The 23,891-nt window shown below is 56.0% G+C and overlaps 1 protein-coding gene across 1 annotated transcript; it reads right to left on the reverse strand.

Annotated features, from left to right (window-relative positions):
* Positions 1–157: 157 nt before the first annotated feature.
* Positions 158–22,246, reverse strand: WNT11 (Wnt family member 11). Its single transcript, XM_070472939.1, has 6 exons — positions 21,643–22,246; positions 17,684–17,866; positions 9,843–10,078; positions 8,014–8,291; positions 4,956–5,248; positions 158–996 (listed from the first exon to the last, which is right to left on the reverse strand). Exons 2-6 carry the CDS (start codon positions 17,764–17,766, stop codon positions 822–824), a joined length of 1,065 nt encoding a protein of 354 aa, XP_070329040.1. The 5' UTR covers positions 17,767–17,866; positions 21,643–22,246; the 3' UTR covers positions 158–821.
* Between the last annotated feature and the right edge of the window lie 1,645 nt (positions 22,247–23,891).

Here is a 23,891-nt window from a genome sequence, read left to right on the forward strand (position 1 = left end):
CCCTTGACCCGGAGATCCTACAAGGAGACTGGGGCCAGAACCGGATGGGGGGTGCCATGGGCGGGAAACATCAATAAGATGCCACCTTGCCTAGAAACTGGAGAGATCACTCCACCAGCCCCGGGATCCTCTGAGTTCACTTGAGGAGGCCAGAAACTGCAGGGGAGGGCTGGGGTTCTCAGCATTTATTTCAAACAGCTGTTTAAAGAGCGTGTTTAAAATATAGATCATCATATATATATATTTATATATATAAAATATATAAAGAGGAATTGAAGCCAGCCACCCCAAAGAAAAAGCTATGTTTCATAAATATTTCTGTAGCTCCCACATCCCAGAGGAAGAAAAACAAAACAAAACAAAAAAACATTTACAACCAAAGCTAGTGGTTCCTTGTGGTGGGCCCAGTAGGCTCAGACCCTGGAGTGGGTCGGGGGTCTCGAGGGCTATGCCTACAGAACATTCTGGTGAGGACAGGCTCACCTCCCACTTCCCAGGAAGCTGGTGTCTCTGGCTACGAAAGATTGAGTCCATACCAGTCTTGCCAAACCCACACCCCTGGCTCCTTAGATCCGCCGGGAAGGCAGCAAGTGGGCACTCCGGAGCCTCGGGCTGCCAGGTTATTTTTAATCTTGTCGGTCTCCTTTGATGTCCTGGCTTTCCTTCCCTGATGGCCCAGCCTTCTGTTCCTGGCGGCTTCCAAGTGGAGGCAAAGCACAAGCCTCCTTCCACACTCGGCATCTGGAATTCAGAAGCCAAAACCCGCGGGGTGTCTCCGGCCCCCCGGCTGGGCTCCGAGGGTCCCGAGGAGCTGTGTGGCCTCACTTGCAGACGTAGCGCTCCACGGTGCGCTCACACCTACGGCAGGTGACGTAGCAGCACCAATGGTACTTGCAGTGGCAGCGCTCGACCACACGGTCTGTGTAGGGGTTGTAGCCGCGTCCACAGCACATGAGGTCGCAGCTGTCGCTGCCATGCGATGTCTTGTTGCACTGCCTGGAGGGGGATGGGGAGGTCAGTGAGCACCCTCATCACTCACCAGTGCCCCCCACTCCCAGCCAGGCAGCCCCCGTCTCCTCTGACCACGGCTGCTGCCTCAGTCCCCCTTGGATAGTGTCTTGGTCTTTGGAGAATTTAAATTCTTTTTCCCAGGGGTCCTTCTCACTTTTCCCTATATTTCTAGTAGATGTTTATTAAAATGAGGGGGTGTTATGTTTCCTTTGTCTCTTTTCCTATACCTTCTACTTCTAAATACTTGAAAATGTCTCAAACCACTAGTTAATAATCCTATCTTCATATTTAACCCTTAATTATATTCTAACAAATACAAAAATTGTTTTCACTTTTAGAATCTCAGGATAAATTCAGAAACAAATGGCATCGGACGTGAGGCAGAGGGAGCACCTGGCGCTCTCTTCTTGGAGACAGAGGGTCTGTCAATCATCTGCCCCCTCTGAATCAGGTGCTTCCCTCCAGAATTTTATCTTATTGGAGGCAGGCAGGGTCTTTGGGCTAGTGGAATTGCTATGCCCACTTTACTTTACAGGTGGAAACAGGCTCAGCAAAGGGCAGAGGGCTGCTCAAAGTCTCACGAGCGTTTGCGGATAAGCAGGGCTCAAGCTTAGGGGTCCTTTGAAACCAAGTCCAGTGCTTATTCATTCTCCCCACCCTAAGGGGCAGAGAATCCATGGGCTGGAAGTGATTCACGAAGAAACGAATCACTAATGTGGGCAAAGAAGACACTGAAGGTCCCTATAAACCCCAAATATCCTTGCCATCAGTTCTTCTGTCTTGCCATCGGTTCTTCTGTCTAGTGAGGAAACGTCTGTGCAGGTCTGCATTTTCATCTAGCTGGGCTTGCGCTTTGCTGGGGTGTTGTCATGGGAAGCAGCCTGGTGCCCACAGCCACATGGACCAAGGAATCCCAGAGTGTCCCAGGTGAGTAAGCCTTAGGGATGACCAAATCCAACCCTCATCTTTCCTGATGGGGAAACTGAGACACAGAATGGGCAGAGGACTTGCCCAGCATCACATAGGGTGAGCACCAGGTCTGTGAGAGTTCAGGAAGGCTTCCTGGAGGGAGAGGGGTCATCCAGGCCATTCCATGAAAGATGAGTAGGAATCTCAGATAGAAGGGAGGGCATAGGGTGGTGAGGGCAAGGAGAACAAACACCCGACCTAATGTAAGAGGGGGTGGGTGACAGATGGATGAAGCAGCAAGGCTGGAGGCAGGGAGGCCAAGGAGGAGACTGGACAGCGGCTGAGTAAAAGAAGCTGAGGCCTGAGCTGGAAAGGAGCCATGGAGAGGAAAGGAGAGATCACCTGGAGGGGGAGTCAGGAAGAGACTGCATGTGGGGGCTGTATGCTGTTCCAGGCAGGAGGGAGGAGACAGGAAGCAACAGCAGAACAACATATGCCCAGAGCCAGCAGACCTGGGTTCAAACCCAAGCTCTTCTGCTCACTGGTTATGTGACTTCAGGCAAGTCACTTAACCTTTCTGGGCTTTTTTGTAGTCATTCAACACCATTAGTCCCTCTCAGCCTTATTCTGAAGGTCTCTAGTCCAACAAAGGGTGCTGGAAAGGGTTTCATTTTATTTCTGGGTCCCTGACATGCAATTTTTGAAATCTGGCCTCCAGCTTCAGACCCAGACAAGAACTATAATGGTGCCTGTGAGGGGGATCTGGGGCCTGGGGACACAGCAGGTTTCAGAGACTGGAATAGGGACTGCTAAGGGGGCCTCAGTTCACCAGGCTGGATTTGAGGAGGGCATCTTGCCCCGCTAGGGGACCCAGCTAACGTGTACCACCTATGCCACCTGCCTTTTACAGTTAACAAAGCTCATTTCCACCCAACCCCCTGTACCCCTAAATCCCCAACCTAGTAAAGTTCATGCTTCCCCTCCTCCAGGAAGCCTTCCTTGCTGTCCAGGCTGAGTCAGGGCCCCTCTTGGATCCCCGTTTTCCCTCTGTCACAATCTGAGCACTTGATGTCCCTCCCCACCCCTGGTGCCAGCCAGAGCCTCATATAATGGATGTAAAAAGTGTCTGTGGTTGTGAGCCACTGAGATGTTGGGGGCAGTTTGTTACTGGAGAAAAAGCTGACCCATACAGCTGTCGAACAAGGCCCATCCTCAGAAGAATGGCTGAGGGCTGAGCGTGGCAGGATACCGGGGGGTAGGGGGATGGCATTCTGAGAAAGCAAGGGTAGCTGCTGGTGCTGTGGGAAGGGGCCTCCTCATCAACAGTTTGGGGGCAAGTCCTTGGGGCAGAGTCGTGACAGCTGGGAAGGAAGAGGCCTGGCAGCCTCAGGGAGGGGGTGGGGGGAGCCCGTCATTCACAAACCCTTCCCAGGGCACTGATCATGCCCAGCATGGAGGGGCTGTGTGATTCGAATCACACCAACCCTCCAGGTGGGTGGCACTGTCCCCAAGGCACAGAAGATGACCCTGAGCTTCAGGGAAGGGAAGGGGATTTGTTCAAGGTCCCCTCCTCTAGAAAGCTGTGGCATCAGGGTGGGAGCTGTCCTTCCTGAGACACACAGGCACAGCCGCTCCAGGGCTCCAGGGAGAAACCCTCTTTGCTCTGGGGTCCTCAGTGGGCTTCCCCCAGGTCCTGTGGGTTCCAGAATCCTCCCCCCACCCCGTCCTCATCACACCCACCCTGGGTCCTCAGCCTAGACTCTCGCTCCTTCCTGTCTCTCTGGCCTGACCTGGTTCCTTCTTCACTCTGCCTGACCTCCTCAATCTGGCCTCCAGATGGGCGGCTGGGCCTCCTCTTACAGCCTGCTGCCCTGGCCTGTGAGGAGGGAGCCCCCCAAAGCAGCCCCCCTTTCCTAGAGACAGGAACGTGGGCTGAGGAGGAAGCAAAAGCTGGCCAGGCACCAACTATGTGCCAGACACGTTCTCAGACACCCTCACTCTGGTTCAATATTCTTTTAACCCCGAAGAACACTCATCTTGTGGAATGCTATTAGGAGCTCCTTAATAAAAGAGTTCCACAGCCAAACACCTCTGGGAAACAGAGGCTTAGACAGATCCTTTACTGCAGGATTCCTCAGAGCCTTTAATATGTTCTCGTGCCTTGCAAAGAGAATTTCCCAGTGTATTTGATTGCACAACTATTTCTTTATAGCATTTCAGGAATGGATTCCTCCTGAACCATCTCGGGAAAGAGCTGCTCCCCTGAATCCTCACCAGCCACTCCTGGCACCCAGGAGGTCTGTTGTCCCCACTGGCTCCCTCCCTTTCTCCAGTCCTGGATCAGCTTTAGCCTCTAGGATAGGCCTTGCTATAGGGATCCCAGGCCTGGCTCTGAAATGGGAGGGTGGCGGGGAGGCAGGGGGCGGCTAGAAGAGAGAGCTAGGGTCTGGGAGGGGTGGATGTAGGTGGGGATGTGGGAGCACCCTCTCCACAACATGCAGGCTGGCCTCGCTCTCCTGTTGCCCCTTTGGAGTGAGCCTGCCCTGGTCCTGCCTCCACGCTGTGCAGACTTCGGGTGTGGCCACGGGGGCTGCCTGCTGCCTGCCCCACCCCGTGCCTCAGTTCATTTGTCCAACCAGCAGGTTGTGTGACATGATCCTTCCTGTATTCATTTGACAGACATCTACTGAGGACCTATTTTATGTCAGGCAGCCTCTTTCCTAGCCCTTGTCTGCCGCACAGTCATTGACTCTTCCCATCTGTCTCCCTCACTAGGGGGCAGGTGAGGTAGGGACCTCTCATGAGCCTCCATTCCCAAGGAGCCCCTGCCTTGGTGAGGAGCACAACAGCCTCTCCCAGGAGCTCTGCCGGGAGCCCTGGGATCCCACACCTCCACTCAGCATTCAACCAGGCAGGGACTCCATTCCCCAAAAGCCAGCTGAAGCCCAACCGACTGTGTGTGCCCAGGCCTGAGCTGGGAAGGGGCATGCCCTACATGGCTGGCCTTTCCTGCCAGGGTGGCGGCAGACCCTTACCTGTCCTGTGTCCCGTGCGAGCCCACCTTCTCATTCTTCATGCAGAAGTCGGGGGAGCTCTGCAGATAGACGAGCTCCGAGTCCTTCACAGGCCGGATGTCCAGGTCCTTGGGCACCAAGTGCTTGCGGGTACCCATGGGTCGGTGCACCACCTTGGTGGCCGACAGGTAGCGGGTCTTGAGGTCAGCAGCCACATCCCGAAGCTCCTGTAGCCCCTTCCAGCAGGTGCGGATGGAGCAGGAGCCAGATACCCCATGGCACTTACACTTCATTTCCAGAGAGGCGCGCAGAGCCTGCGGACAGGGGGAGGGCGTTGGGCTGGGTGGTGGGGCTCCTTCCCTTGCCTGCCCTGGGCCCTGGCCCCACCTCTCCACCTGCCAGTGTTCTCAGGGAGTCACTGCCTGCTCCAGGCCTCAAGGGACAAGGGACAGGGCGTTTTGCTCTCAAGCTGCAGGGTAGATCCTTAGCTCCTCCTCCAACCCTGGAGGGCAGCTGGGAGGGGCAGGAAGAGAGTGGCTTTCGCAGGGGTAACGATGCCATTCATACACCTACTGTACCTACTGCCCTCACACTTCAAATGGTTTCATCATCACAGAAATCGTTCATGGGCAATATCATTAATTTCCCCATTTAAAAAAGAGAAGGCTCAGAGAGGCTGTCTCCTGCCCAAAGCTACACAGTTAGGAGATCTTGGACTGGGATTTGAACCCAGTTCTGAAGGCAATTCCAAAAGCCATGGCTTTTCACATGCTCTGCTTTTTCTCTCTCACAAAATGCTTGCTGAAAAAAGGTGAGCAGGAGAAGAAAAGGAAGGGAGGGAGAGGAGAAGAAGAAGCAAGAGGTGGGTGCTAGGGGCTGGCCGTCCCCGAGGCTGCCTGTTGCCGCATCATCACTCAGCACCTGTCTTCATGTGCGCTGAGCAGGTGTGTGATTGCTACCTTATAGAGTCATTGAAAGGATTCAACAAGATGACATATATGAAAGCATTTTGTGAACTACTAAAGTTAAATCAATATTTGGTTTTGAAAAATCAGTCTAAGTAAGAATTATGGTGGGCAGGGTTGGACTCGAGGCCTGGGGAGACCCTAGCCGGGGCTTTGGAGATGACTCTGTGCGACTGACTTCTGCAGGCCTCAGTTTCTCCCTGTGTACCTGAGAGGTGTGAGCGAGATGCCTTCTGCAGGTCTTCCAGTTCTGCAGTCTAAGCCCCGCCCCCTTGCACACAGGACTGGGACCCCTCTGCCCTCCCGCCTGCCCTGTGGGCGCCACTGCAAGGGTTAGGGGTCTCCCAGGCCTGTCTGTGCATCAAAAATACAGGGAAACTGAGGCACACGGAGGGAGCCTTGCTCCAAATCCCATGGGGAGTTAGTGAGGAAGCTGGTCAAGGTCCCAGGGTTCCCTACCCCTCACAGTGCCGGAAAGTGGGGAGTGAGGGAGTCCACTTGGGTCTAGAGGCTGGAACTGTCTCAGCAAAGCCTGTGGAGAGCACACAATGAAATGAACCTGACTGCAGGGCACGCTCGGCTTCCCAAGGGCACGAGGCACTTCCAAGTCATCCAGGAAAGTAAACCACACTCAGCTCCTCAGCTCAGAGGGCAGAAAGGGCTCGGCTTCCCGAGGCCTCCCTGCCAGGGCGAGGCATGCTGTCATTGACCCTCTCGGGCCCCTGTGAATGGTCCCAGGGAGGCCAGCTCCGGGGCATCAGGGCCCGGGACAGGCCTGAGGTGCCCGCAAAGCTGAGGACCCTGAGTGGACTGCACTGCGGGATGGGATGGCTGCCAGTGTCGTGTGAGCATGGCAGCGTGAGGCTGGGGCCTGGCTGTGGGCAGGAGTGGGGCTGGGTTCTTGGGCAGGAGGATGGTGAAGGGCTCCCAGTGGGTTTCCAAGGGTTGTGGGGAGCAAGCCCGCAGGGTTTGGAGGCAGAAGTTCTTGGTCCCTAGCCAGACTCTGCTACAGACCACAGGGTGACTTGACCTGTTTCCCCAACTGTCCAAAGACCACCTGGACGTCCTAGAATCCTTACACAAGGGAGATCAGAGAGACAGGAAGGTGAGGACGTGGAAAACTCTAGACTTGGAATCCCATAGACCTGGGCTCCATCGCACTGTGTGTCCTTGGCCAAGCCACCTACGCTCCTTCTGCCTCACTTGGGGCCTCTGCACAACGGGCCTAAGGGGGCTGCAGGGAGGAGGTCATGAGATTCATCCACACCTGATATTCTGCCCCTCTGGGATCAGCTCCCCATCTGCGAGGAGGGATAACAGTACTTCTTCACAGTGTGGTTTCATGGACCATGGGAGAGAAAGCTAATCAAGCACCCACCACAGTGTCTGGCACACAGATGAGCATAAAGTTTGTTAAAAAGGTCCGTTCATTCACTTATGCATTCACTCCAATCTTCTCTACAATGAGGTGAGGAATTAAAGCAACACTGATAATGAAATACATGGAGGGGAAATCATGTTCTGGAGGCTAGGGTGGCCCCGAGCCCCGGAGGAGTCTGAGGAAATGTGACAATGAGGACTAGAGATCACCCACCCACCCCCATTTTTTTTTTTAAGTTCTACCACTTTATTGCTACCAACCCATATCCCTCCACCTTCGTGCACACATGCTCAGTCATGTAATCCCATGGACTTCAGCCGCCAGGCTCCTCTGTCCATGGACTTTTCCAGGCAAGAATACTGGAGTGGGTTGCCATTTCCTTCTCCACCACCCCCCTCCATTTTATAGATGGGAACAACTGAGGGCAGAGAGGAAGTGACTCGCCCAGTATCACACAGTGAGTTTAGAGCTCCTGACTCCCAGCTTAGCGCTCCTTCTGCTCCACCAACGTTCTCCAACCCAAACCCCAGTGGACCCCTTGGAGGAGAAGAAGCCAGGCAAGGCCCAAGCCACTGGAGAGGAAAGAGTCAGGGGAGGCCAGGAGCACATCAGTGTGGGCGCATCAGGGCCCGTCCCCCCACCACCCCCTCCACTGGGGCCCACCGGGTGCCCCTCTCCGGGCCAACTGACATAAGCACAACCATCTGGGGGGGGTGGGTGGGGGGGTGGTTACCTGTCTCCCCACTTCACTGTTGTGTAGACGCATCAGTTTATTGGCTTGGGATCCTGTTTTTTTCACCTTCATAGGAGCATCGGAAAACTTGGCCCCCATGAGGAGCCCGTAGCTGAGGTTGTCCGCACATCCTCCCCAGCGGTTCCCGGGCCCGGGTGGCTCACCTGGGACAGGGCCGCAGGAGCAGCCGGGCAGGTCGCCGGAGGTGCAGGCCCGGGCGATGGCGTGGCTGATGGCGGCCGCCGACAGCGCATACACGAAGGCTGACTCCCGGGTCCCTGTGGGGAGGAGCGGGGTCAACCCGGGCGAGCGACCCAAGCATAGGACCGTGCCCAGGGCTGAAGTCCCCACCTGCCTCTGGGGCCAGATGGGGACAGTGGTGGCGAGTGGACACAGCAGGTGGAGGGTGGCGCTAGGACCATTCATCTGTCACGCCCCCATCCTCCCCCAAATGGACTAGCTGACGGGCACACTCACTCGTGAAGCCCAAAAAGCCAGCAACCCCACAGGCATACCCTCACACGCTCAGCACACTGCACTTTCACACTGCACGCCCCACACCCAGTGTTAGGGACTGCTTTCAGGCACTGAGGGCCCCATCCCTGAGCTCCTCAAAGACAGGTGAGCAAGCAGCCTGCTGCAGGATGAAAGGTGTCTCCTAAAAAGATATGGTCAAGTCCTGATCCCTGGTACCTGTGAACATGACCTTATTTAGAAATGGGGTCTTTACAGGTGTAACTGAGCTGAGGTCATTAGATGGATCAGAGTGGGCCCGGATACAACAACTGGGGTCCTTGGAGGAAGAGGGAATCTTGGACACAGAGACATATAGGGCAGAGGCCATGTGACCGAAACAGAGACGTAAGAGATGCAGCTAGAAGCCAAGGAACACAGACTGTGGCAGTCCCCAGAAGTGAAGACGAGGCAGGGATGAGTCTTCCCCCTTGTGCCTTCAGAGGAAGCCCTGCAGACACCCTGACTCTGACTTCCGACTTCCAGCCTCCCCTTGTGGGAAGCCCCGCAGAGCGTGGGGCTTTGTTACAGCAGCCTTAACAACTAAGATGGAGTCCAACGTGCCTTGGCTGTGGGGTCCTGGCCTCAGGTCCAAGCAAGTTACTGCCCTTCTCAAGCCTTGGTGTCCTTAACCATAGAGTGGTAACGATATACCTACCTCACAGGCCTCTCTGGAGTTGGGATAATTCAGGAAGAAAGGAGGCTATGTCTGTAAAGTGCTGCACACATATGACTTGTCACTGTGCGGGGGACAGAACTGATCCCCTGCCTTCCAAAAGCCTCCTTATGCTACACAGGAAGCCCCACCCCAACCCACCCCAGAAGCCCCCTCCTCCAGCAAGTCTCCACAGATGCTCTTTAGTCCCTGTATCACTCTGGGCCTCTCACAGCACTTTGAGTCGGGTTGGTCTAGAATTACCATGTGGCACACCTGTCTGCCCTGAGGGTGGGCTCAGTCGCACTCTCGTTATAGACTCCCCACCCCACCCACCGGCCTCCCTGCATCATTCATTCCTTTGTCCAGGTATGAAGGGTATGCATGCATTTGTACTGTCATCCAGGCTCCCCCGCACTCCTTGTATGTTCATCCATTCATCAATTCACGCCCAAACACCCATGGCCATGATTAATTCATCCACCCACCCATCCGTGGATCCATCCATCATCCAGTTATTCACTCATCCACACATCACGCTTCCATCCATCCATCCATGAACACAGCCACCTATCTAAACACACATATATTTATGCCTGAATTCATCCACCTCTACCCGCACGCATTCCGCAGGCCCTAGCAGGCCCTGCCGGCCCCCTACCTCTCTCCAGGTCGAGCAGATAGTTGGGGGCGAGCTCGATGGAGGAGCAGTTCCAGCGCATGTCAGCGAAGGCCCGGCGGCAGGCCTTCATGACTTCGCGGGCAGCGTGCACGATGGTGTGCATGAGCTCCAGGTTGCTGCGGCACAGCTGTACCTGCGCCGACACCAGGCCCTCGAGTTGCTTGCAGTGCTGCGTCTGGTTCAGCGCCAGGGCCGCCGGGGTCTTGGACAGGGCCCTGCACACGGCCAGAAAGCAGCACCAGTGAAAAGGAAGTCAGGGCCGAGAGGGACCCTGCTGCCTCCACCCACTGTATGGCCCCAGTCTCTTCTCCGTGGGTCTGGGGCCTTTACTGGAAGGAGCTGGGAAAGCAGGAGGCCAAGCAGTGCCGTCCCCAGCAGGGTAATGGCTCTCCCTCCCGCCCCTGTGTGACCTTGGGCACGTCCCTGTCCTTTCCTGGGCCTGAGGCGCTCATTCATAACATAGGATTGTGACCCTCCCCCCACCCTACCTAGGCTTTATTATAATTAGACTAACAGTTTTCTAGTTCACAACTCACTCACATCCATTAGCTTATTTAGTCCTCACACAGCTGTGGATTATTATTTTTTATGCAACATTCACTCAATACTGAGCCAGACACTATGCTAGATGCTAGATTATAGTCATCAGCATAATATACATTATTAATTGAGCACTTACTAGATTTGGCTTCATTAATTATTAAATCCATATATTAGGCTGTAAAAATCCCACATACATGCAAGGGATTTATGAAAAGATTAAAGCCACTCAATTTTGTGATAAATAGGATTTAGCCATTAACTTGGACTTCCCTGGTGACTCAGATGGTAAAGAACCCACCTGCAATGCAGGAGACCTGGGTTCAGTCCCTGGGTTGGGAAGATCCCCTGGAGAAGGGCATGGCAACCCACTCCAGTATTCTTGTCTGTAGAATCCCCAGGGACAGAGGAGCCTGGCGGGCTATAGTCCATGGGGTCGCAAAGAGTTGGACACAACTGCGTGACTAAGCACACAGCCATTAACTTGTGTGACTTTAGATAAATCACTGTCCTCTCTGGGTCTCAGTGTCTGTACCTGTAAACTGTATTCCCCAGAGCAGGCTCCAGTGAGACACTCTGAAAAAGCGGATCCATGGTCAAACACATTTTGGGGATGTGATATACTATATCCCCTCTTGAAGAATAATCATGCATATTTCCATTTTAAAGGCCCTGAGAAGTCCTGCAGCAAAGCAACAGGCTTGGTTTGTAACTTCCAAGCCTGCTGAGCACAAAACCCTCTATTTGAAGAGTCCTAACCTCATCCATGCTTTGAGAATGCTGATCTAGGCGGTTCTCTATGAACCCTGATGATGCTATAGGACCTCTGAGCTTCCCAGATCGTGGCTCTGGGCACTGAAATTCTAAGACTTTAGGACCAGGACCATCCTGGATTCACCTTCTTCCCAGGCCTTCTCGCAGGAGCAGACTGCATCAGGCTGCACCTCCCCTAAGTGGAGGCTAGAGGGACCCCACAGTCTTAAAGAGTTCTACATAGACCTGGTCCCTACCCTAGGGCCAGCTGGTCCTCAGAAATCCAGCAGAGACCTTGGAGGGACAAGGGGAAAGCAGGGGCCAGCCTTCAGACCTGCATGCTGTGTGTCCCACTTGCTGGGACCATAGCAGACCTCATCCAGGGTCAGGGCTGAGACCTGGCAAGGCCTGGATTCCTGAGCCCCTGGCCTGAGATCCCAAGGGAGGCAGCCCAGTGCCAAAGAACAGCACAGGCCTAGGCAGATTCTTGGCCCTGTCACCCCCGCCTCTGTCACCCGCACTCCCCCATGACCTTGAGCAAGGCAAGTAACCTCTCCCCTCCCAGTACTGTCTGGGGGATTAACTCTGGCGTGTCACATGCTCTGTCCAGGGCTGACACGCCATGGTCAGTGCCCTGTGATGAAATCTACTACATTATTGCATTGGTGGCCTCTTCCCACCTTAGCATCTTGCACCTACTTAGTCAAGGTCAAGGGCTCCCCTCTGACTTCACGGCCCCTCAGGTGGCAAGCCTGCCACCACCCCAGTGCTCTCCAGTCTCTTGTCCTTTTTCCCCCACATTTCGAAATATCCACCACACCAGACTCCTAGCTTCTCTGACAGGGACGACCCTGACACCATGCCTGTGCCCAGACTCTCCTGGTGCCAGGAATGCCCTTCCCCTGTTCCTGTGCCTAAATGAAAAAATGAACTTGATCTGCTTGTGGGAGAAATATTTACTAAGCACAACTCTTCCCAGACTCATTTGGTAGTGAAGGATATAGATCCTTTCCTCAAGGAGCCCCTCAACAGGCAGCTGCACAGACCTGTCACCAGTTATAAGGCAACCTAGATGTTCCAGCTCATGGACTGGCCCAGGGGAGAGCTCAGGCTTTGGGCAACAGCTGTGTGACCTGGCTAAGTTACTCAACCTCTCTGGGCCTCATGGTCTTCATCTGTTATAAGGAAATGATAAATTCTACTTCCAAGGATTATGGTTAAGATTTAAATGTGATAATGGCTGGAAAGCATTTGGAGTATTCATAAATGGGATTCCTCACTTGTTGCCACCTGAATCTTGGACCAGAGGGAGTCGGAAGACCCGGGTTGGGACTCAAGCTCTGGCCTCTACGTCCTGCGCAATCTTGGGTAAATTGCTGCCACTGTCTGAGCATCAAGCACAAAATGGGGATTCCTGGAGGCCTTGCAGGGGCCAAGTGAAATGATATGTGCAGAGTTAGGGTCATTCTCCCCCGCCCCTGTGGAGGGCTATAGGGCACTTCTCCCATAATTTTTGTTGGTCTTGTGAGATAAACAAGACCAACATAAAAAAAAAAAAAAAAAGAAAGAAATGATACGTGCTTATAGGTACTAGTAGGTTAGTTGGCTTCCTCCTGCCTCTCTCTGCCATGCTCCTACAACTCCAAAATATAGAAATCTTCCCAGAGGCCTGGGAAGCAGAGCCAGGGCAAGTGAGCACGGCCTGGGGGCCACACTGGGGTGGCACAACCCAGCCTGTCTGAGACTGTGGGTGACTTGGGCTTCTCCCTCACTGCCATCCCTGGCCCATCCTTCCCCCTCCTTGCAAGGCATGAGCCGAGAAACCTGGTGTATCTGGGGCAGACCTCAGGCCTGATTGCTTGATCCTGCCAATGCCAGGATACCTGGGGAACCTGCTGCCTGAATTCCTGCAGCTCGTAATGGGTGAGGGGTGACCACACAGGGGCAGATATAACCCGCCACCCCAGCCTGTTTCTTGGCTGGTAAAACCTCTCTGCCTCCACCCAGCAAACACTGTCCATGCACATGGACCCACTGTCCCAGATGGACACAGCAGTTCCCAGTTTACAGAGCCTCTCATTTCAGCCCATTCTCACAATGTCTGGAGGGGCCGGGGAGAATATTACCCACTTTAAACAGAGGAGGACACTGAGGCGGTTCAATGCCTGGGTGCTCAGCGTCCTCCAGATGCCACCTTTCTGGGTCCCCTTCCTACTGGGCTGGGGTCTGTCCACACTCAGCCTGCCCTGAGCCCACCCTGCCCATCAACCTTGCCCAGTTTCCATCCTTCCCCTCTGAGCCAGTTTTCTGTTTCACAACAGGAACGATTACCGGAGATACATGAGAAAACACCCAGCACGGTACTGGGCACACAGCAGGCACGCATGCAGGGTGGCTGTCTTCCAGGTCTTTTCCCTGGGCTCCTGCTCAGAAAGTGGATAACATAAGCTCAGACTTTTCCTGGGGAGCTCAGTTCAGGTAACTCCTGAGTACCAGGCACTGCGGCTCCCAGAAGGGGTTCTCTGGACTCCTGGGGTCTGGATCAGCCACTCTGGGTCAGTCTGTCCATCTTTGAAGTCATCAAGCATCCACCTTCCCAGCTGGTGGTGAGAGAGGTTCTATGAGGGGAATCCGGCATGGACAACGAGGCTCAGCCTTCCCAGGAGGGTGGAGGACAAATGGGAACCACCCTGGAGGTGCTGGGTGGGCACAGGGCTGCGGAGAGCGCAGCCGGGTCAGAGCGGCCAGCTGCAGCATGCTGGGAGAGGCCGGCTCACGGGAGCGTGCAGACCAGGAGATCAGGAGGCGGGAGGCAGCGGATTCCACTCCAGAGGAGGGCGATGCGGTCATCTGGTAATTAGTGGTAATGACCGTCTCTAACTAAGGCCCCCTTGGGGAGGTAATCAAGGATTAGGGTAGGAGGCGGGGGAGTTACCCGTCTGGACATCTTGTCCGGCTTGCCTCACTGCAGCAGACCCCTAATTGAAAACATTTTGGTTTATCTGGGGGCGGGTGCATGGGGGAGAAGGTGGAAGAGAGGACAGGAGGGGACAGAGAGTTCACAGGCGAGGCCTATGCCAAGGGGGCCATGGGGATGGCTGAGGCCTCTCATTCAGGAGTTGGGGCTCTCCTGGGAATGGTGGGGTGGTGGTGAGGGGCACAGAGACCTGGGTTTCAGCTCCAGCTCAGTTGCTCACCTAACATTCAACTTTGGACAAGTCACCGACCCTCTTCGAGCCTCAGTGTCCCCCCCCTCCATTGTGCAAGTGGGGACACTGAGGCCCAGAGAAGGGGAGGGCTTGCCCAGACCTGTACACAAGCAACCAATCAGAGAATCAGAAGCAGAGCCAGGCTAGAACTCCTAGATCACAGTTTAGGGCTCTTTCACTCCATTGTACAGATGAGGAAACTGAGGCTCAGAAAGACTCAAGTGATTGATTTGCCTGAGGTCCAGCTCACAGCTAGTAAACTGTCAGAGCTCAGGCTGGGACTCGGGTCTCCTGACTCAGGTCTGGTGCTTCTCCAAGCCTCTCTGCGGCAGCTGTGTCCCTCCGAGTCTCTTCGGACTCTTCCTCGAGAGGCCTGATCCAGAGTGAGCAGCAGGCTCACTGGGGCCACTCCACCCACCCTGGGGCTGCCTCCAGAGGCTCCGAGAAGGCTGGAACCATCCTCTCTAGCCCCGAGACAGCCAGAGAAGGTTCTCCCCACACCCTCTGGTCTGAGTCTCCCACCATTTGGCTTGGGTGGGAGGTGAGGTAGGGGAGGGATTTCCCCAGGTGTTTCTACCCCCTCTTCCTTACCCCCACTCCGCAGGAAGTTCAGGCTGAGTCCCAGGTCCCCATAGGTGGGCATTCTGGGTCATTCAGCCACGTCTACCTTCAGTTCCCATGTCAAATTCCCCTCTCCTCTTCAGCTTACTTTCCAAAGCCCAAGGCAGCAGGGTCCCCTGGCACAGCCTCAGGACCCCCAGCTTTTCATCCTGACTGTACACTTCTCTATTCCTAACTTTCCTATGGCTCCCGCAGACCAAGAGGAAACAGAGCCAGGCAGCTTAAGTCCAAATCCTGCCTCTGCGGCCTACTAGCTGTGACACCCTGTTCATTAAAGACCCACTGAGCCTCTACTTCCTCTTCTGTTTAATGAGGGAGATGGCGGAACCCACTTCACATGGTGGTTGGGAGACAGATGAAACAACACACATCAAGAACTTAGAATAGTGCCTGGCATATTCCAAGGCCATATATATATATATGACCTTGCTATATGGTCTGCAAGGCCACACACACACACACACACACACAGTTATTCTTAAACTCCACTCTTTCTCCTGCTTCCTCCTGTATCTTCAGCTCCAGCAATTTAACCACTATCAAAGAGGTTTGGTTTCATGGAGCCTGTCTGCCTGGCTTCTGATCCCACATCCACCATTAATTAACTAGCTGTGTGACCTTAGACCAGTTACTTAACCTCTCTGTACCTTAGTTTCCTCATTTGTAAAATGGTAGCGATAAGAATGTCACCTACTTCACAAGAGTATTATCAAAGTTAAATGTCTAAAGCTTTGGGGATTTACTAGTAAGCTCCTGTAATTCCTGGTTTCTCTGTCTCTCACCCACCCCCCACCCCCCCCCCCACCACACACAGTCCTGTCCCTGCGGTTCCTTCTGCCTAGGATGCCTGCTTTGCATTCCATCCATGGCCATTGAAATCCTATCTATCCTTTGAAGCCTGGCTCAAAGTCACCTCCCTTACGTGGGACTAACCACTCCTCCTCTGGGACACATGCCCCCTCTCCTAGGACACAGCCCAAAGTCCACTTTGTATCGTTATATGTCTATTTCCCTCAAGAGGCTGGAAGTGCTTTTAAGGCGGACACTGAGGTATGCTCATTTTTTTGTGGCAGCCTAGGCTATGCAGTGGGGATACCATGGATGTTGGGCTTAACTAGCCATCTGCTGCAGACCCTACCAAGCCACATGCCAGCTTGGGGGCCCGCGCAAGTCACACATTTCTCGGAGGGAATGACAGCAATATCCCCCACAACATGCTAGTGGCAAGCCCAGTTCTTGGCCTCTGATGCTCCTTGTGCTCTTTAACGACGCCTTTCCTTCTCTGGACCTCAGTTTCCTTATCTATACAATGTTAGTGGTGGGCAAGAAGGGCTTGGGCTCCCTGATCAGAGGTCCTCACCAACTGGGACAGTGCCAGGTACAAGCAGAAGGATGAAAGTGTCTGATTTCTCATAAAACTAATCAGGAACAGCTGAGAAAAACTGGTGTTTCCCACCCGCCCCCCCCCAAACACACCACCCCCCACCCACCCTAGGCTGGGAAGCTGCTAAGCCCAGGCTTCTCCTTGCAAACAAGAAATGCAAAAAGATGGGGTTCCCCTCTCCAGAGGAAAATTAATCAATAACTCAGCCCCAGACGAGGCAGGGCCAGTGACCTCAAGACTGTTTGCTGGTGGCCCAGCCACTATCGCCCTGTCTTCCAGCTAATCCACGAACCTTCCTCACAGTCCCTCCCCAACCTCCATAATCTGTCCCCTGTCTGTCTTATCTGCATGGCTCCCCGCCCCCGACCTGGAACTAAACCACGCAGGGAGTTCCTCCACCCAAAGGGCCCTTCTCTCACTGCCCCGACCCGCCAAACTTCCAGAGATTCCTCAGGTCCCTCCTAGGAGCACCACCCTGGAAAAGTCTACCTAGGGTCCCAATACATGCCCCCCACCGGGTGCTCTCCTCTCGTCTGAGTCCCACAACACTGCACTGGTCTCTCCTGGAGCACTTGGGAGTTATTTACAGCCTGGGCTTATCTCTTCCAGACCAGAGGGCAGCTTCTCCAGGAAGCGGCTGGGTTTTACTCCTCTCTGCCTGCCCTCACTGCTCAGAGTCCGGCACCGAGCAGGCACTCCCTGCTGCTGGATAGAAGGGAGTCTCTCTCCTACCTACCCTTCCATTAATAATTTCTATCTAAAGGACTGTCTTCTCACATGTGCAGAGCATCTGACAGTTAAGGAGGTTCTTTCATGAACCCCTTCTCATCTGACCTGAGTGAGACAGAGGCTCTTCCCCTCCTTTGACAGAGGACGCCGAGGCTCCCAGAACCTGAGAGAGACTTCCCCAAGGTCACGCAGGTGGGGCAGTCTGGGCTGTTTGAGGACCTCCAGCTCCGGTCAGGAGACTGACAAGGAACGTAATACCCAGCAGGCCCTGTGTGCAGGGCACAGACCCTTAAGACTGAGCCCCTCGACCACGCTCTTTCCATCTGTCCTGGTGGAGGTCTTGCGTAGCTCTCAGCGCCACAGGACAGAGCAATTCCGTCGCCTTCCACGCCCTGTCTCGCTCCTCCCGCAGGTAAGGACAACATTTTACAGAGGAGGAAAAGGAGGCTTAAGAAGATGACTCGCCCACAGCCCCCAGGGTACTTCTGCTCCCCAGTCTTGAGTAAGCTGGCCCGATCCAGGGGACCCCTTAACGCTCTCCGCCCTCGGGGGCCCATCTGCGTAGACGCGGATCCCTCACTTACAGCCACTTGATGCCATAGCACACGCCGGTCTGGAGCGCCAGGGCGAAGAGCAGCGCCTGGCAGACCTGCGGCCGCGCCTTCATCCTCGCGCGGCGGGCACGCAGGGGGGTCTCACCCTGGGGAAGCCGCGCCGAAGTCCGGCCGCGCTCCCGGCCGCCGTCGCTCGTCCTGCGCGCAGGCCGCCTGCAGTCGGGGAGAGCGGAGGCTGCGGGTTAAGGCGGCGCGTGGGGCGGGGGCCACGGGCGTGGGGGGTGGGGGCGTTTTATTCAAATTACAAAGGAGGGGTTGGGGCCCGGGGAGGCCCGGCGCGCGGCGGGCGTCGCCTCTAGCCCAACATAGTCCCGGACGCTGCCGGCGTCTGGCTCAAATTAGGTGCCGCGGGAGCGCGGCCGAGGGCGTGTCCACCTAGAGCCGCCCGCGGCGAGAAGAGAAAGGGGCGAGAGGATCAAAGACTCAGGAGAGCCCAGGCGGAGAGACAGCGAGAGGGAGAGAGAACCTCAGAGAGCGAGGCTGAGAGAAACTGAACAGGACAGGCACACAGCCCTAGAGAGCGATAGAAGGTGTCGAGGGCAGAGGCTGCAGGCGGGCAATGGGAAGAGCAGATACCGCGCCCAGGACCTGGTTTCTCATCGCCGCAGTATTAGTTATTGCCGGCTTGGGCATTCTCCTTCCCCGCCGGGGCTCGGTTTACCCCCTCTATAACCTGGGACCACAGTTGTTATTCAAACTGTGATTATGACACAATTCACCTTTTAAAAAGAACATCAACCTAACGCGATTGATTTTTGCTTCCTCCCAGCATCCCTGGGAGATGGTACTATCACTGCCCCCATCTCACAGATGAGAAAACTGAGGCCTGGAGATGTGAAATGGGATTGTTCAGCCAACAAGCGGCAGTCTACTCTCACGTCTACCCAGTGTCCGGTGAGATCATGGACCGTGAGAAGACAAGGAAATGGGGACTTGCTCTGGGGCATCAGTTTCTCAGGCTGTGACGGGTAGGATGAGAAAGGGGATGGCAAATGTCTTTGTGCAGTAAGGGCTACTCAGGGTCCTGAGTTTCCTAGTTCCTCTAGCGGTGACCTCTTGGAGGGTCCGATGGTGCCCAGGCCGGATCCGAGGCGGGGCGGCCTGGCCTTGGCTAAGCCAGGAAGCTCACGGGGCCGGCAAGATGCCGCCTCTGGCCGCCAGGCGGCGTCCTGGGGCCGCGGAGTTACCCATACCCCTCCCGCAGGCCGCAGAGTCGCTTTCTCCGCCTTTTCTCTATTTCTTCTTCCCCCCTCCTTCTTCATTCTCACCTCATTAACTCCCTTCCTAGCTTCTCCCAAATTTACCAACACCTGGCGTTAGTCCGGAGACAAACACAGTCTCAGCCCCTCCTCCCTGGGGAGGACCAGACAAAGGGATTTCTTCCTAAAGCGTTTGGGGAGTTGGAAAAAGAAGGCGCCTTAGTGGGGGGCACTTGACCCAAAAGGAGGTATTCTCATCCGACTATCTGACCTTGGACCTTCCACCAGCCCAGCCTCAGCTTCCCAGTCTATAAAAACAAGGGCCTGGACTTCACGCATCTCCTGAGGTCTTTCCAGTCTCCGGTAGTCTGCAGGTACTTTGAGCCCCTTATCCCTAAGTTCCCAGTATTACATCTACGTGTGTAGTATGTGCATGTACGTGTGCGCCTTAAGAGCACACACACGCACAGACACACATTTTAAATCCCACTGTTTTCTGGGACCTTGCGGCATGACCCAGGGCAAGGCAGGGAGAAACTTATGAATTACATTTTTTTTTTTTTCGCGTCCAAAGAGCTCTCCCAAGCCAGTGGTCCTCGCTCTAAGGCACTGGGGGCGGAGAAGCAGGAGTGGTGCTTCAGCTGGGGTCTTAAGTCTAACTGAGCCCCCTCTTCCCACATGCTCCTGAGAACGAGAAAAATATCGGCTGGATACGCCGGGTGGGCGGGGGAGGGGAGGGAGAGAGAAAAAACTCTGCTCACTGTTCCTCCTCGCCCCCACCCCCTCCCAAAGTGTGGGCTGCCCCCTAAGGCGCCCAGCATTCCAGGGTAGGGAAAGGAAGGGCCGCACGCGGAGAGAGGAGAGCGCGGACTCACCGCACGGGATCCGTGTCCAGCCCAACGCGCGCAGAGAGAGAAGGGGGCCCCGCGTGTGCGCACCGGGACCCAGGCCTCCAAGCTATCCCTGGCTGTTTCGGAGCGGCCCCGGTGGTCCTGGGCTTCTCCCTTCGCTGCCCTGGCACGTCGCTGGGGGAGGCGGCTCCCGGTCTGGGCCTCTGGGTCCTGGCAGATTATTCCTGTCCACTGTCAGAGTGTCTAGGACAGCCGCGAGGGCCGCTGGGTCACCCTCAGCCTGCGCCTGTAGGGTCAGGGAGCACGCTCCTCCCGGAGGCCCCGGCCCGCCAGGGGGCGCTAAACCGGGGTTCGAGGTGGGCTAGGCAGCAGCCTCCCGTGCCCTGGGACCTTGGGCAAGTCCCCTTCTCTTCCTGGGCCCCAGTATCCCGCTCCGGGGATGGGATGAAGAGTAAGCTAAGTGACCTCTCAGATCTGGTCGTTCTATAAGACCCTCCACTTGCCGCAGTCCGCCCCGGACTGCCCGACCTCTTGCTTTAGGCCGGGCTCGGAACCTCCCTTGGGGTCAGGCGTGTAGTGGACCCGCATCAAAGCGCAGTGTCCCTGGAGAGATAAGCGGTCCCTTCCTCCTCCCGCTGTGGAGAAGGCTCAAGCTTCCCGGCTTGCAGCGGGCGACAGCTGAAACCTCCCGGGCTGTGCACACCGTGGACACCGCAAGCGTAGTAGCCGCAGGCCCGCTCCAACAGGTGGTTATAAGGCTTGGGCTCTGGAAGGCCCTGAAAACCCCGCTGCCTGCGAGGTTGCCCCTCTGAGCCAGAGTCGACGGGCGCCCACCAAACACCCCCTTCCCGCGTGAGCCCGCGCCGGGCCGGGAACCCGCACCCGGCGCTTGTGCTGAGTGTCCACGCCGCGCGGAAGGTCGCCTCCGGCCCGGCCCGAAGCCCGGGGGTGCGCTGCTCACAGAGCCGACCCAGAGAACCGGTGACGCCGAGCTACTGCTTCAAGGTTACCTGCGACGCCGAGAGAGGCGAGGCCCTCAACACGGCTTTGACTCTGGCCGCGAGTCTTCCTAGATGTGTCTGCTGGGCTGTGGACGATGCGCCAGGTGACCCGCGAAACGGGTTAGTTTGGAATTGGGAAGGGTGGGGTGGAGGAACTCGGGGTTCCTCCCACTACCCGCCCCTCAAGCCAGACCTCGAGCGCCTAAGGACCGTGAGGGTCTTGGAGGTACCTAAGCTCGGGGAGGTGGGAGGTGTGGGGCCCGTGCGAGCTCAGCCAGATGTTCGCGGCTGCTCCAGAGGTGCCTCGGGGCCGGGACTGGACTTTCTTCTTCCCTACCTCCCCCAGCCTGGAGCTCAGGTCTGTAAACAAACTCTCGATTCTCCCCCTTCCTCCCACCCCCACCCTGCCGCTTCTGGAAGCAGGTCTCAAAGCAAGGCGTCCGCCCCCGCCCCCCAATTTAGTAGGAGCTGCAGTCGTTCTCTGCCTTTTGCCACCCTCTCCCGCCCCACCACACACACCCTCTGCAGCTGGATCCAAGTCCCCCACCCCCGGGATGGCTCGGGCATGACCTCATCCGTGGGCTGACTCGGAGGGAGAGGGTCGAATGGGGGGGAACCGGGACTGGAAGGCTCGAGGCGGGCCGCGGGGTCTGTACAGCCTACCTCTACCTCTCATCCGCGTAGAGCCCGCACCCCCAGGCCCCAGCGGTTGCTCTCAGCGAAGGGGCTGCCTGGGAGAGCCGTGGAACAGAGTTACCGAGAACTGGCTTTGCTTGCCCGGGAGCGGGTGCCCAACGGGGTCCCCCACCCCCGCCCCCGCCCCCAACTCTGGCAGGTCCGGGTTGAGAGCCCGCCCTCTGCCCGCGGCCACGGCTCACCTCCTGGGGCGCTCGCCTGGCCGGGCGGGCCGGGGAGCTGCGAGCGCGGCCCCTGGAGGACCCAAGCGCTCTCCGGGCTGGGCAGGCGGCGAGGCCGTCCTCTTCGCGAGCTGCCTGGAAAGGACACCCGTGATCCTGGCGAGCCGCGGCCGGCTGGGGTCCCGCGGGGACTGGAGGGCGCTCGGCTCCCGGGGCCTGCGCTCGCTCACTCGCCCGAGCTCCGCTCCTCACCCGGCACGGTCTCCCGGCGCTGGCAGCCCGAACTGCTTTATAAGGAGCCGGCAGCTGCTTTGATCCGCCCACGTCAGCGCGCAGAAACCCCACCGGGCGGCTCGGGCCGCGCGCGCGGGGGGCGGGGGCGGGGTCCCCGCGGATGCCACGGACCCGCGGCGCCAGCGGCACGAGAGGACGTCGCACCCTGTTGAGCTACAAAGAAGAGACTTACTAATTATAACTCTAGCTGGTACTGAGCGTGCTGGTACTGCACTGAGCGTGCGGGCTGTGAGCCTACTGCGTGCCCGGGGCGCTTGGGGCCCAGGTAGGGCTGATTTCTAAACCTGACGGCAAGCCCCGTTTGGATCCTCCACCCTGTCTGGCTGGGCAGAAGAGGAAGCCACGGCTCAGAGGGAAGTCAGACTTAGGTATGAGTGCCGAGCCCGGGCGTCACTAGGAGTTGGTGTTGAAGCTCCATTACTATAAGCGTCGTGGGTCAGGAGAGCTGCCGTGGCATCCCAGGACCACCTTCTCCAGCTCACCTCTCCAGACCTCCTCTGTTCCAATTTTGGGAATTCTCAGGAAAGAAAAGGGCTGTGTGCTGCATGCGAGGCGGCTGTAAACCTTAGGCAACAAGAAGGCAGAGGTCCCATCTTTGGGATGAGTGTTGGGGAGTCTGCCTGGTCCCGGAGAGACCACCAGCCAAGGACTGGGTTTCAGAAGCTAAAGCAGACCATGGTGCTTCTTGTGCACTGTAGACCTAACCTAGGGCTGGAGCTGGGGCTATGTTTCTGGGGCGACTTCCCTGAGACTGCTTGAGTACCCACGCCTTCCACCCCTACCTTGGCCCTTCCTACTCCACTCCCACCTCTAACTGCTGGGTCAGGTGCTTTGGATTTCTTGACTTCTGTCTCCGCCCCGCCCCCCCCCCCATCCATTTCACCCCAGGAGCCTCAATTCCAAGAATAATCTAGTTCATTAGCAGAAGGAGAAACAGATTTAGTGAAAAAAAACTTCTTTCAGGTCCCCAAAACACCTGGTACTCTTTCCCCTGTTCTTTGCAGCCACCTGTGAGGTGGCTCCCATAAGCTGTCCTACATTCATCTGAGCCCACAGAGTCCACCACAGGTTCTCAGCCGTGCAAGTATCTCTGCATGCAAGCAGGCAGTCTCCCTTGCACACAGGGCTAGATTTAATCTCCAAATGGTCACAAACACACTCATGAGATAGTTGGATAAACCACATGCCCTCACACACTCAGAAGCACATATAAGTTAAATGGCCATACACATCTTTAAGATGAGGCTGAACATGCATTCTATCTGCATCCAGTTTATGCACAAGCATACATGTTTCCATGCACACAGTGAGGACACACACAGCTGCCCAGAGGACAACAGCAGTATGCATACATTCCTGCTTACAGTCACAGGAATGTCTTTGGGAACACGTGCTGGGACACCCCATCTCTCCTTCCAGAGCACTGGGGTCAGTCCCATTACAAATGCCATGGGAAGGTAGTGGGGTTTTAGTGGGGTGTGTAGGAAGGGGGTGTGGGAGACACTACTGCTCCACCTCACAGGTTTCTAACAGGGGGTCAAAAGTGTGTCCTGAGCTCTCCCATTCCAAGGCACTCTGGCCACCACAGTCAGAGCCATTCCAGGTGACTTCCATTCAGCTGGGATGCACTGTCCTCTGGGTCTAGCCCTTTGCTCATTTCAGCTGCCTCTAATATTTGCACAAGCAGTCTTTCAGCTAGAAATCTTCTGGCTCCCAGCTAGAGTAGATACAGAAAGCAATTTGAAGTCACATAGACTTGGGTTCCAGTGTTGAGTGTGCCCAATTTTATTTTTAGCTGTGTAATCTTGAGCGAGTTGCTTAAACTCCCTGAACGTTAGTTTCCTCATCTATAAAATGGGAAGAGTGCAGTCCCATCAGATCCTCTGTATTCTCCGAGATGAGGATTAGTACCCCTCTCATGGATGCAGAAGCTGAGGCTCAATACAGAGGTTCTGGCAAGTGTTGGAGCCAATATT

The sequence above is a fragment of the Odocoileus virginianus genome, chromosome 10, assembly GCF_023699985.2.
Source record: "Odocoileus virginianus isolate 20LAN1187 ecotype Illinois chromosome 10, Ovbor_1.2, whole genome shotgun sequence".
NCBI lineage: Eukaryota > Metazoa > Chordata > Mammalia > Artiodactyla > Cervidae > Odocoileus > Odocoileus virginianus.

What these genes read in the sequence shown, in the direction of transcription:
- WNT11 (XM_070472939.1), bottom strand. Translation starts at nt 17,766, where the DNA reads ATGAAGGCGCGGCCGCAGGTCTGCCAGGCGCTGCTCTTCGCCCTGGCG. An exon ending in TGCTATGGCATCAAGTGGCT is followed by an intron (nt 10,079 to 17,683) that starts GTAAGTGAGGGA and finishes GGCCGTGTGCAG; the next exon opens with GGCCCTGTCCAAGACCCCGG. An exon ending in TCGCACGGGACACAGGACAG is followed by an intron (nt 997 to 4,955) that starts GTAAGGGTCTGC and finishes ATCCCCCTCCAG; the next exon opens with GCAGTGCAACAAGACATCGC.